Source organism: Takifugu rubripes, chromosome 20 (genome assembly GCF_901000725.2).
Source record: "Takifugu rubripes chromosome 20, fTakRub1.2, whole genome shotgun sequence".
In the NCBI taxonomy this organism is placed as follows: Eukaryota; Metazoa; Chordata; class Actinopteri; order Tetraodontiformes; family Tetraodontidae; genus Takifugu; species Takifugu rubripes.
Window position 1 is genome coordinate 16,676,629 of NC_042304.1, and position 12,486 is coordinate 16,689,114.

General features: G+C 49.7%; 2 protein-coding genes across 3 annotated transcripts; one reads left to right on the forward strand and one right to left on the reverse strand.

The window, feature by feature from the left end:
* Window positions 1–83: 83 nt before the first annotated feature.
* Window positions 84–5,613, reverse strand: dbt (dihydrolipoamide branched chain transacylase E2). Of its 2 annotated transcripts, none has more exons than XM_011618668.2 (11): window positions 5,418–5,613; window positions 4,399–4,531; window positions 3,957–4,032; window positions 3,697–3,878; window positions 3,496–3,623; window positions 3,033–3,264; window positions 2,090–2,256; window positions 1,946–2,023; window positions 1,656–1,847; window positions 1,508–1,579; window positions 84–712 (listed from the first exon to the last, which is right to left on the reverse strand). In XM_011618668.2, exons 1-11 carry the CDS (start codon window positions 5,460–5,462, stop codon window positions 545–547), a joined length of 1,473 nt encoding a protein of 490 aa, XP_011616970.2. In that variant the 5' UTR covers window positions 5,463–5,613; the 3' UTR covers window positions 84–544. The 2 variants fall into 2 exon arrangements, with proteins under 2 accessions (XP_011616970.2, XP_011616971.1); XM_011618669.2 differs by lacking the exon at window positions 5,418–5,613 and adding an exon at window positions 5,153–5,400.
* Window positions 5,614–7,840: 2,227 nt separating this feature from the next.
* Window positions 7,841–10,967, forward strand: rtca (RNA 3'-terminal phosphate cyclase). The gene is made up of 11 exons (XM_003977503.3): window positions 7,841–8,012; window positions 8,152–8,252; window positions 8,664–8,807; window positions 8,964–9,087; window positions 9,223–9,281; window positions 9,349–9,490; window positions 9,673–9,794; window positions 9,876–9,934; window positions 10,375–10,469; window positions 10,572–10,676; window positions 10,752–10,967. The coding sequence occupies exons 1-11, from the start codon at window positions 7,968–7,970 to the stop codon at window positions 10,848–10,850; spliced, it is 1,095 nt and encodes a 364-aa protein (XP_003977552.1). The 5' UTR covers window positions 7,841–7,967; the 3' UTR covers window positions 10,851–10,967.
* Window positions 10,968–12,486: the final 1,519 nt, after the last annotated feature.

Below are 12,486 nucleotides of genomic sequence, written 5' to 3' on the forward strand. Positions count from 1 at the left end.
TTCGGGAAGCGGTTGATGACGGATGAACAGTTACACACGTAAAGACTTATTTATATTGTTATTTACCAGCAGAAGCAACAGTCTTCAGTCACTCCAACTTTATTCATTTCATAAACTTTTACCCAAATAATACAAAAAACATACTAGAGAAAACTCCGGACAAATAATGAATGTAACGTAACCAGCATCACCAGTCCAAACTGGAGCAGTTCGGATCCCCTCGGACGACAGGGCAGGTCCACTCCGAATCATTAGCAGCTCATTATTGATCCAAAGTAATCATCCATTTAACTAAGAGAAACAAAATTCTAAAAAGTCTAAAACTGTCATCAGGAAGTTTCACAACTTCACCGTGTCAAACGTTTCTGGTTGTGATGGAAACGGTGTGACGAGCCTCCTCCTGGCGTCTTTCTCAAAGGCAACTATGAGGCAAAGAATCACGGCAGACAGGGAACCCAGGGTGTCGGGACAAGGGGCACTTTACAGCGTGACGCAGCATCTTCACCACCCCAGGGGCTGATGGGAAACATCCCTTGGACCTGGTTTACTTGAGGTCCAGCACCATACAGGCTGGGTTCTCCAGGTACTCCTTCCACAGGTTGGAGAAGCGACACATGGTAGCACCATCAATGATCCGATGGTCCGCCGACCAGCTGACGTTCATGATGTGCGCCCGGACCACCTGACCGCTAGTGTCAAAACGAGGGAGGATCTGTGGAGAGACAGGGGCTCGTGCTCAGGACAGCAGCCTTTCATTCTGTCCAATCTACACACTTGTACGTTTGCTGATTTCTCCCTGTAAATGTTCAGTAAGCTGTAACTGTTGGAGCCACGTTACAGCCTGGAGCTCCTGCGGCCTGGAGCTCCTGCGGCCTGGAGCTCCCGCGGCCTGGAGCTCCCACAGCCTGGAGCTCCTGCGGCCTGGAGCTCCCGCGGCCTGGAGCTCAGGCGGCCTGGAGCTCCAGGCCGCGGGAGCTCCAGGCCGCAGGAGCTCCAGGCCGCAGGAGCTCCAGGCTGTGGGAGCTCCAGGCCGCCTGAGCTCCAGGCCGCAGGAGCTCCAGGCCGCTGGAGCTCCTGCGGCCTGGAGCTCCCACAGCCTGGAGCTCAGGCGGCCTGGAGCTCCCACAGCCTGGAGCTCCAGGCTGCCTGAGCTCCCACAGCCTGGAGCTCCAGGCTGTGGGAGCTCAGGCAGCCTGGAGCTCCTGCGGCCTGGAGCTCAGGCGGCCTGGAGCTCCCACAGCCTGGAGCTCCCGCGGCCTGGAGCTCCCGCGGCCTGGAGCTCCCGCGGCCTGGAGCTCAGGCGGCCTGGAGCTCCCACAGCCTGGAGCTCCTGCGGCCTGGAGCTCCTGCGGCCTGGAGCTCCCGCGGCCTGGAGCTCCCGCGGCCTGGAGCTCCCGCGGCCTGGAGCTCAGGCGGCCTGGAGCTCCAGCGGCCTGGAGCTCCTGCGGCCTGGAGCTCAGGCGGCCTGGAGCTCAGGCGGCCTGGAAGCTTTGGAATCAGGACCCACCTGGATTTTTCCAAGAGCTCCGATAGCAACTTCAGGAGGAAGAATCACCGGCTTGGCGTATGTTCCTCCGATCTATGAGACACGGACACACACAGTCGTCACCACACATCTGCTAAAGTGTCTCAGCTTTATTCCAGCTCTGACTCACAGATCCGATGTTGGACAGCGTGAAGGTTCCTCCACTCAGGTCAGCTGATCCCAGCTGTCCAGCAGCCCCGAGCACCTGCAGACGGTTGAGTTCCTGAGCGATCTGGAGCACACTGAGCACCTGCACATTCTTCACGTTGGGCACCAGGAGACCCTGGGTGGTGTCCATCGCCAGACCAATGTTATGGGATGCCTGAACCAAGTCAGACAAACAAGCTAAGTTCTACTGCTCCTCTCAAAGGGAACCCAGCCAATAACGCGGGGCCTCGACTTCAGCTAAGGTTCTGTCACCTTGTACGTGATGTTCTGGCAGGCCTCGTCCACAGATGCATTAAGAATGGGAAAGTGCATCAAACCAAGAGAGGCGGCCTGAGCCAATCAGAGCAGAGCATTAGCATCGGCAGCAACAATCGTCATGACAGCCTACTGGTGTACCTTGATAAAAAATGGCATATAACTCAGCTTGACCCCCCGAAACTCAGCAACGGGTTTCAGATCTTTTCTCAGAGCCACCAGACGGGACAGGTCCACTTCATCACAGTACCCAAAGTGAGGGATCTTCAGAGATGCTGTCATAGTCTTCACCATGGCCTTGTGGAACCCTGCACACAGGGACACTACATTTACAGCAGCCCACAGAACATCACTGGTGCGGTACCGGTACAAGCTTCTGGGTGAGAGGAGGTTCAGGAGGGACGCTGCCCAAATGACACTTGATCACGGTGTGAAGGGAAGCAAAGCAAAGTTAGAGAGGTTTTAGTCCCCACAAAATCACTAAAATAGGTAAATGGGAAGAGGTTTGGTTGGAGGAGTAAATATATTAAACATGATAATGGATGCCCTCTGTTTATTTTATCATGTTCCAGGTGTAAGAAACATTAAATTAGCCTTGTCCGAGACATAGCTGCAGACTAGAACGTGCTCAGGGTAAAGTTGGTCAGTGTTAGGGCGCCACCTTGTGTTCATACATGTCTAGTGTTCCCGCTGGGCTTTAGACTCAGCAATTTCTCTTTTAATGTACAAAACCCAAATATTCCTCCTACTGCTAATTTGATGAGTGTGTCGACGTCGTGGTTTGACGCTCATTTTGGGAGCACGCGCTGCGCTCAGGCAGAATTAGAAAATCATCGCACAAACTTCCATGGAGAGGGATTCGTTTCGATGAAAACTCATCACAATTCTGCCTGAAAGCTTCATTAGCAGGTCCAGGACACTCAGACGCTGAAATAATCCTAATGTGAAAAAAAATGCTGTAGCAAATCTAAAAATGTCAACATGCTAACGTGCTAACTCACGATACACTGATTCCACTGTTTGGTTGAATGCCAGCAATAACCGTGATTCAATAGATTTAGTCTCTGGAGATATGATGTCAGACCTTTGAGCGGCTCTGTGACATCTTTGCCAGTAAAGACAGGTTTGGGCGATGTGGGCGGAGCCTGGAGCATGGCTGCAGGGCTCACGGCGGTGGCCGGGGGTGGGGGCGGGGTCGGCGCTGGGCTGGGAGCCGGAGGTAAGATGGCTCCTGTCTGCTTTGCCAGGTAGTTGAGGATATCCTCCTTCAGGATGCGTCCGTCCTTCCCCGTCCCAACCACTTCACTCAGCTTAATCTGAAAAGATGTCAAAACCGTGGCCGTGTTACAAAACCTTCAGAGGCTAAACAAACACTTTTAACAGACGGTGCAGGCGAAGAAAGAGTGAGGCTGAAATCACTCCTCCTCACGAAATAGTGCACCAACCACTGATCAACATTCCCTAGTTGAAAGCAGGTTTTGGGTTCATCAGTGGTCGGTCAACAGTCACATGACCTGCTGCCTGTGGGTGAGCGTGTGATTCCTCACATTGTTCTCCATGGCCAGGCGGCGGACAGCAGGTGTGGCCTGCGTCTTTTGGCCTTTGATCTCCTGGTGGGTGTGTTCCTCTCGAGCCATGGCGGGAGTTTCCACCACGTCCTCCTCCTGAATGACCTCTGAATGGCAACAAGAACTGTCAGAGCTGAACCAGAGCTCCAGGTCACAGAGGACAACCACTGGCGGCCTCACCTGAACTGGACTCTGTCTCAATGTCCACGAGCGGTTTGCCCACCAAAGCGGTGGCTTCCACGTCATAGTAGAGTTTTGTGATGACGCCATCATAGCGGCTGGTGATGGTGACCGATGCTTTGTCACTCTGGACTTCACAAATGCTGTCAAACTGCGACACGCGGTCACCCTCCTTTACATACCTGAAACACACACCAGCACCCTTAGTCACTGGAACTGTGCGTGCGTGTGTGTGTGTGTGTGTGTGTGTTAGGACATACCACTCCTTCACTGTCACCTCCATGATACCCTCGCCAATGTCCGACAGCTTGAACTGGATGATGGGTCCTCGATTGACTTTGAGGGGAAAAAGAAGATGACGTCATTACCGTGACCTTTTGACCTGTAGGAATGGATACGTAGACAGACAGACAGACAGACAGACAGACAGACAGACAGACAGACACACACACACACCCACAGACAGACAGACAGACACACCCACAGACAGACAGACAGACAGACAGACCCCCATTTTGAGGAACGCTGGTTTACAGCTTCTCATATTATGCTAACATCATGAAAATGAAGCTAGTTTCAGCAATTCTCTCTCAGACTGTTTTGACAGAATAGCAGCGCAGAAGGAGCTCTGATCTGTGCCCCGATACGCGTCTCTGGGACATTAAAGAAAGGAGGACGCGGATTCTGCTCTTCTGGACTCACCAATGGCAGCATGCAATGACCTGCTGTTCAGGATCTTCGGGCTTCGTTTACAGGCGACGCTGAGCGACGGCACCGGTCGGAAACATCTGACATGTTGCATCCAGAAACACTGACAGCGATACTGCTGAGTCACCTGACAGAGGGAGATGGACAACACATCAGCAGACGTGTGGAAAAAACAATCCCTCGATGCGTCTGTACCACCGCGATACTGTCGTGCACTTGGTGTATCCCACAATGCATTGCAAAAGTAGCAGACAACCAGTGCTCCCTCACTGTTGCTTGTCTGGGGTCAGGCCCTGGGATTCTGGAAACAATTTTGATTGTATAAGACGCTATATAAATAAAGATTGATTTGATTTGATTTAACCAAGCTGTACATCCCATCATCCTTTGCGCTCACACAAGAAAATCTGGACATGATGCTCATCATCAATTACCAATTAAGATACATTTTAATGACACTGAATATCAACAAAGAGACGACAAGAAGATGTTTGACCACATTTAAGATTGGTCAAAATCAGGTGCCCTGACCCGACCCAATCCTTTCAGGTTCTGGACTTAACCAGAGAGAGAGGACAGGCGGAGAGAGGGAGACAGATAGAGGAAGAGAAGGCAGACAGAAAGAAGACAGAAGAAGACAGAGAGGGGTAGACAGGAAAAGAGAGGGAGAAAGGTGGCTAGAGACATCTGACCTCCCTGACCTGGACCTGGATGCGTGGATATTCTGAGAATAAGAAAAACATGTTACTGTTGTCGAACTGTCGAAGACTCTCTGGCATTTCCGCTTAAGTACTTTAAATCAAGCTCAAACGGTGGATTTTTGGCTGCTCTCAAAAACGGACACAGTTTTGCTGTTAGCTTCTTTTGCTAACAGAAGTAAGAGTCTGTCTCTGGACAGAATTAGCGTTACAGTGTGTTAGAGGAGCTCCGCTGCCAGTGACGCGGCACAGCGATACTTCCACGCAGAACCCGACGCCTGCAAGGCTGCTGTAGAATGAAACTCCTTTTCTCACCAGTCGCCTAAACACAGTGAAGGAGCTTCTCGTCAGCGCCGCCATCTTTTTTCTGCCGTCGCTTCCGTCTACGTCACAGACACGCGCCCCCCTGAGCAGCCAATCACGTGCGGTCCCTGCTGGGCCGAAGCTCTCACCAAAACTACTCCCGACTAGAGAAATGTAAACGAATTAATCTCACTTCAGCGCTACATTTAAACCCTGTAATTTATCTTAAAGGACTTGTATGCACGTCTGTGGACAAGGCTGGTACTGCGACCGCAACCAAAACACTGCGACCCGCCCACCCCCAGGTTGCCAGTTAGGTTCCAGCAAGAACTTGTACATTTTGTCCAATTCGAGGAGCCACCTGTATTTGTTCTATGAACAATCATACACAACGTTATTCGACCGTAGCGAATGTTTGAAATGTTCGTCCCTAGAATGTTGGGAATCACAACTTTAGCTTTTAGCTCCAGAAATGTCAGTCATTTGTGATTAGAAACCTTCGTAGCTGCAGCTCAGTGGTAACTGGCAACCTTGACGCTGAAGCGCTCCTCACTTCCTGATTGGTTGATCAGCGGGGGCGTGGACATGGGGGCGGGGCCACAGAGCAAAACACTAAACATAAACAACCTTATTTCTGACACTTTTTCAATCAGAATATTCTGGCTGGACGACTGTTGTCATGGCCACCAGCAGTTCAAATGAACATCAATCTTTAATGTATGTCTAATTATCAGGGCCATTTTAGGATAATTTGTAAATTTCCCCGTGTGGGACAATGAAGGACCTGAATCTGAATCTGAATCTAATTTTAAATAAAGTCCTTACATACCGCTCCATTGTTATCTGTGCACAGACTTCAGGAACGATGTCGTGTCACTTAAATCCATCTGCAGCCGGCTGCCTTCATTTCTAGGCGTGTGCACGTCGCATAAAGAAAACTTCCATATTATATTCCTGCCTCTTCATTTTGAAGCAGCAGGATCTGGAGCTGAGGGCGATGTTCTTCTGACACCTTCTGAAAACACATGACTGGGGTTTCTTTGGCCTCTGTGTTGACATAAATGGCGACTTGGATTTCAGGGTGACATACTTTGCTATTGACCCTGTAATGGAGTATGAATGAATGAATGAATTTTATGAGGTCACAGCAGTGGGGAATGGCTGTTCTCTCTGGGTTCTGGGATGAGGCTGTGCACCCTTGTGGCCTTTGAACATGACAGACATCCTTCTGTCTCACAGAATGGTGAGTTAACCAGCTTTGTCCCATTCATGTGTTCATTTCACCCCCTGGATTTGAGGATGGGGTTGACCCATGGCGGAATAGCAGCAATGACCAGCAGATGTTTCTGAGGACGCAAACTCCCAAACTGTGGAATGAATCAGGCTCCAAACATGTGAGACTAATAAAATAAACAATAAAATGCTGCCAAACCCGTGGCTCATCCGTCAGGATGTTGCTCCAGTAATTAAAAGGCTTCATCTGTGGACCCTAAAAAGACGTGAGACAGTCCGACTACAGAAGCTGCGTGCACATTGTTAGTGCAAATGCTGTCGCTCTAGTGACCTAAAGGCTTCACGTATCATCATCACAGTCCGGTTTGGAGCAGCCACGAAACAGGACAAACACAGATTACACTGTTTTGCACTGTTACTTTGCACTTATCTCCTTCACATGTACTTTGTCTTCAATATTGTGTCTTATTTGTGTGTTATGTACAGTAGATATGTGTCTTATATGTATATTTGTGTCTCTATTGCACAGTATGTGTCTACATATTACTACTTCATTCATTGTCTAAAACTACATGTCTATGTTTTAATGTCTCACAACCACAAATCTTACAGTAGACAACTACACCACACACAGACAGACAATGCCAAAACAAACATCATTATGTAACATTTTGAGCCTAAATTACAGGAGCATTTAAAGCTTTAAAAACAAGATGGGCAGCTGTTTAGGTCAGGAATATTAACCTTTTTTTAAAAAAAAATGACAATAATGAAAAGGAAGGTTATCTTCTTAAAGACTGACTTCATATAAAATATTTGTCTTATGAGCTTACAATGTACTTGCTACCAGAACTTTTAGGGTTTACGCCTATTTGTTCATCAGTTTATACCTGACCGTTTAGACTTTAGAAACAGGTATTGACGAATAAATAAGGTGACAAACGCGTCGTGAACATCGACAAGCATCTATAGAAACATTTCAGTTTATTAAAAAAAAGTACACTGAAAGGATCAGAAAACACCGGAAATTCGCTTTACATCGTTCTAACATCCAATGTAAAGATTCGAGTCGAACCTTCAGTCACTAAGACACAGTTGATTGTGTTTCCCTTAGATTAATCCTAAATGTGGAGACGTCAGTCTTGTAATTAAAATTCTGTTTTTTGTTTCTAAGCGCAAAAACAGTGATTTAACTTTGAAGGCAACCGGAAGTCCTTGTAGTTAATCGGTCGCTACCTTGACGTGGTAAAGTTAAGGACGAAGACTTTAAAGTACTACAGTGTGAAATATCTGCTCGGTTCTGTTCGGCGCACCTGGTTCGGTTTGAAGATGGACTCAGCAGCAGTGGACATAGACGGCAGCATCATGGAGGGAGTAAGCGCTTGTATAAAGGAGCAACGGGATGATAAACGCTGTTGTTCTCCTCTGCTAACATGCTAAGCTAATAAGTGTGCAGCGGCTGAAAGTGAGCCGGCCGGTGTCTCATCTGCCTCCCGCTACTTTCTCCGCACAGGGCGGACAGATTCTGAGGGTATCTGCGGCGCTCAGTTGCATCACAGGGTCCTCGATCAAAATCACCAAAATCCGAGCCGGCAGAAGCTCCCCGGGGCTCAGGTGGGTTGCTGGCTAGCAGGCTAACGTTAGCCTATTCATTCAGTTTTAGTCGGCAAACAACAAAGCGCTCAATGTTTGTCAATATTGCCACGAACGGACCGTTACCTTTAAAAAGAGGACGGAAACATCGCGATATTTAAGCGCGCTGCTTCCTCCACATATGTGTTTATATATTTACACGGATATTTTTGGGCTACACGAGTATGAAAATGACCGATAAAGGTAAGAATTTTAAAATCAGTGCTGCGTTATTTAGCTGGTAACATCACACACATCAAAGTGACGATACAGGAGTGTCCAGAAGTTAGAAGGTATTCAGCTCATATCATGGCCAAAAGTTTCCAAAAGTGGGAAAGAACTTGCATATTCTGCCCCCCCACACGTGTATAAATAAGCATGATGTGGTTTCAGACCGCAGCACCTGAGCGGCCTGCAGCTGGTCTCGGATCTGTGTTCTGGTAATCTGCAGGGAGCTGCCATCGGATCCAGTGACATCAGCCTGACCCCAGGAAAGATCCGCTCAGGAAACCACGTGGCCGACACACAGACGGCAGGGTGAGAGCGTGTTGGAGAGTTTACTAGCAATGGTTTTATTCTCCAGATCGTCACATGAGGGGGAAATCGTGGGTCTGTGGCACAACTGAAGCGCCCAAGGATGCAGTCTGGACTTCACACTCACCATATTCCTGTGTGTGTGTGTGTGTGTGTCAGGAGTGTGTGTTTGCTGCTGCAGGTGGCTCTGCCATGCTCTGTGTTTGCCGACGCCTCATCACAGCTCACGTTGAAGGGAGGAACTAACGCAGAGATGGCCCCTCAGATCGACTACACAGTCAAGGTACTTCTTCGCTATACTGGAAACACACTCGTGCTGCTCGGCAACGGAACCTGCAGCCTTGAGTCTGGAAATGTTTCTTTTATTGAGTGAAATAAACATTTGATGCCCTAAAAGTGTGTGTGTGTGTGTGTACAGGTGTTTAAACCCATCGTGGAGAAGTTTGGGGTCCACTTTGACTGTGACATCAGAATGAGGTTAGTTTGGTCTTAGCTTTGTTCACATGTTCCAGCTCCGTGTGACGGTGTTCGTGCTTGTTGCCAGGGGTTACTACCCTAAAGGTGGCGGTGAAGTGGTGGTGACGGTGAACCCGGTCAAAGAGCTGCTGCCCGTCCTGATGACGGAGAGAGGAACCATCACTAAAATCTACGGCCGGGCCTTCGTCGCTGGAGTCCTGCCTTTCAAAGTAAAAGCCTAAAAAGTTCCTTCCCATCAGATACTTCATGATCTGTCATCTTGATCGTGTTGTGTACGAAAATCCCAGTTATCCCAGTCGGAACGCTGCCGTGCCGGTGACATTGTCGTCTTTACTGACGTTTGCTGATGTTCAAACCGCCGCTCAGGTGCTGATCATTGATCTGTGTTCAGTTAGCTAAAGATATGTCAGCTGCTGCGGTCCGAACCATCAGGAAGGAAATCAAAGAGCTTTACATCAACATCCAGCCGCTGCAGGAGAAAGAGAAGGCCCGCGGCAACGGCAACGGCATCATGTAAGCCCCGCCCCCTCCTGTCCCGGGCCCCGGCGCCGCTGCTGACGGCTGCAGCCTGATCGCTCCGTTTCTCTCTTTTAGAATCATCGCTGAATCTTCGACAGGCTGCGTGTTTGCAGGTTCAGCTCTCGGGAAAAAAGGTGATGGACACGCACGCGCACACACACACACACACACACACACACACACACACACAGAACAGCCTACATGTGCTACTGTAGGCAGGTTAGAGTTATCAAGTGTCACCCCACAACATACAATAGAAATAAACGCACATGGCTACAGAAGGATTAGATAAATGCACTAAATTCTCCCTCGACAAGATTGGAAGTGACGTGACTGCAGTGTCCTTCGCTCTCACCATGACAACAAAATGGCAGACAAAAACCATTTTAATGAACGAGCTCATGATGGACCATCTTCTGTTTTTGGCAGAATCTTCCATCAACACGAGCATTAAAATGTGTTATGATGTAGTTTGGGTTCTGTCTTAAACGGGCAGTAAGTGTAATATTACTACAATAAAGTGGCGTTTAAACAGGCAAAGGTTGCATAAATATGGTGTGTGTGTGTGTTTCAGGTGTGTATGCAGACAAAACGGGTATTGAAGCTGCTGAGATGTTGCTGAGAAACATCAGACACAACGGTTGTGTGGACGAGTTCCTGCAGGACCAGGTGAGACGTCCCCGCTGACCTCGTAGAACTGCTGCAGTACCGCCGCTGCCCGCCAGGGCGGCGAGGTCCCGTTACTAACGCACCGGACCTTCTCGTCCTCAGCTCATCATTTTCATGGCGTTGGCGAAAGGACGGTCTCGGATTCGAACTGGGGCGGTGACGCTGCACACGCAGACGGCCATCCACATCGCAGAACAGCTGACTCAGGTGTGTGTGTGTGTCAACGGGCTGAACTGGTGGTGAACGGGTCGGCCGCTCAAGTAACACTTTGTTTCATTTCAGGCCAAGTTCACGATAACAAAGTGTGAGGATGAGCAGAGCAGCAACATTACCTTCATCATCGAGTGTGAAGGATCAGGTGTCACTAACCCTAACCTGTGACCCCCACGCACACACACACACGCACACACACACACACACACACCGTCACGGCCAACCCTCTCTGCTTGTGTCTCTCAGGGTGTTTCTGTTTCTTTAATAAATAAATCCAATTATTCAGCTGTCGACGTCGTCCTTCCAATGTTCCCATATTTCATCACTCTGATCTGTAGCTTCTTCAGCTTTGTGTCCGGTCACATGAACAGACAGGTGAGGTTAGAGGTGGCGGCGTGGGCGTGGTCTGTCCTCACCTGTGTGTGAGGAGGTGAAGGGTGCTAATTCACTTGATTTCTCCCCTTTGTCCACATTAAAATGTCGTTTTGCCACCAGATGTGATGTTCAGAGACTGGCAGCAGCTTCTGAACTATCTGACACGAGTGTCGTCTGGCAGCATCATCAGAATTAAAACGCCACGGCGGTGTGCACCTGCCACGGAGCTGTAACTAGTGCCGTGACTGATTCAGCTCGATTCCGGTCGATTCATTCCACTCTGTGTAAATCTTGTATATGTGAATTTACCCTATTGAAAATTAGGCCACGCCCCCAGAACTGCCTTCATTTCCTATGACGTAATAGATAATGAACAAACATACTGTTCACATATGAAGAGTTTAGAATCGATCCGGTTGAAGAGGTGACCTTTTCGGGACTGGCCTGCTGTAGGCGGGGTCTTGTGGAGATCCTGGCGTTTCCGTGATGTCATTGTTGCGTTGTTGCTCGATTGGTCCGCGGTAGCAGGAAGTCCAGCTTAGAGCTGAATGTGGGCTGAAACCCAAGACGGACGTAAACTCACACCTGTCTCCCCTCTGGATGCGGAGGTAACCCAAACCAGGTCACCTGACACCGCCTCATCTCCGCCTGCCCTCCTCGCCACAGTCAGCTCGCCACTCTGCGGTATGGCAGAGAGCTCGGTCTGGATAATGCCCCAGGATGGGTCTCAGACCCGCCCCACGGGACCGGGACCATCTCCAAACTGTGTGTGGATCTCTCTGATTGCAGGTGAGCTGACATAGGTCCGGGGTGTCGGGTGGGAACGCTGTTGGTTCAGGTCTGGTCTGGATCAGGTCTGGTCTGGATCAGGTGTACAGGTGATGCTCCTGTATGTTCCCGGGTCGGTCCAAGTCAACCGTTGACCACTCATCTGCTGACAAAGGGGAGGGGTGAAGCCCCTGTAAACAGCCAGGTGGGTGGGCGGGTGTCCCGAGAGGGTTCTGTGGGGGCTGAAGGCGTTGTCCTCGGTATCGACCAAACCTCCACCTCCTGTTGCAGCACCAAACGTGTGGAACCTTCACCGTGCGTCACACTCTTGACCCCCTTGTTGTTCTGCTGCCAAATGATTCAAACCTCGATCCATCCATCCACCACACCCGCTGCCCGTAGATGCTCGTACCTGGGGCCCGCTGGGTTCTGCCAGAGTCGGTGGCACTGCTGGACCTCTCCTGATGTTGAAGGGAAATAAGCTTGATGTGTTTTCCACCTCCTGCAGGTTCTCGGCCGACCGCAGCAGCCTCGATCCTCCGTGTTGCTGCTCTTTGTGCTTCTTCAAAAGGGCTTGAGGGGCATCATTATAATCTCCAGACTACCTCTTATCGTGTCGGGTTAAAGATGGCCTTGCCAAGATCCTGGTACAATGAAAAGC

Excerpts from the sequence above, each read along its gene's own strand:
- dbt (XM_011618668.2), bottom strand. The coding sequence starts at position 5,462 with ATGGCGGCGCTGACGAGAAGCTCCTTCACTGTGTTTAGGCGACTG. Across the intron at positions 4,532-5,417 it reads TCACTGTGTTTAGGCGACTG|GTGACTCAGCAGTATCGCTG; the intron begins GTGAGAAAAGGA and ends TCCCTCTGTCAG. Across the intron at positions 713-1,507 it reads GAGCTCTTGGAAAAATCCAG|ATCCTCCCTCGTTTTGACAC; the intron begins GTGGGTCCTGAT and ends GTCTCTCCACAG.
- rtca (XM_003977503.3), top strand. The coding sequence starts at position 7,968 with ATGGACTCAGCAGCAGTGGACATAGACGGCAGCATCATGGAGGGA. Across the intron at positions 8,808-8,963 it reads GCCGACACACAGACGGCAGG|GAGTGTGTGTTTGCTGCTGC; the intron begins GTGAGAGCGTGT and ends TGTGTGTGTCAG. Across the intron at positions 10,470-10,571 it reads ACGAGTTCCTGCAGGACCAG|CTCATCATTTTCATGGCGTT; the intron begins GTGAGACGTCCC and ends TCTCGTCCTCAG.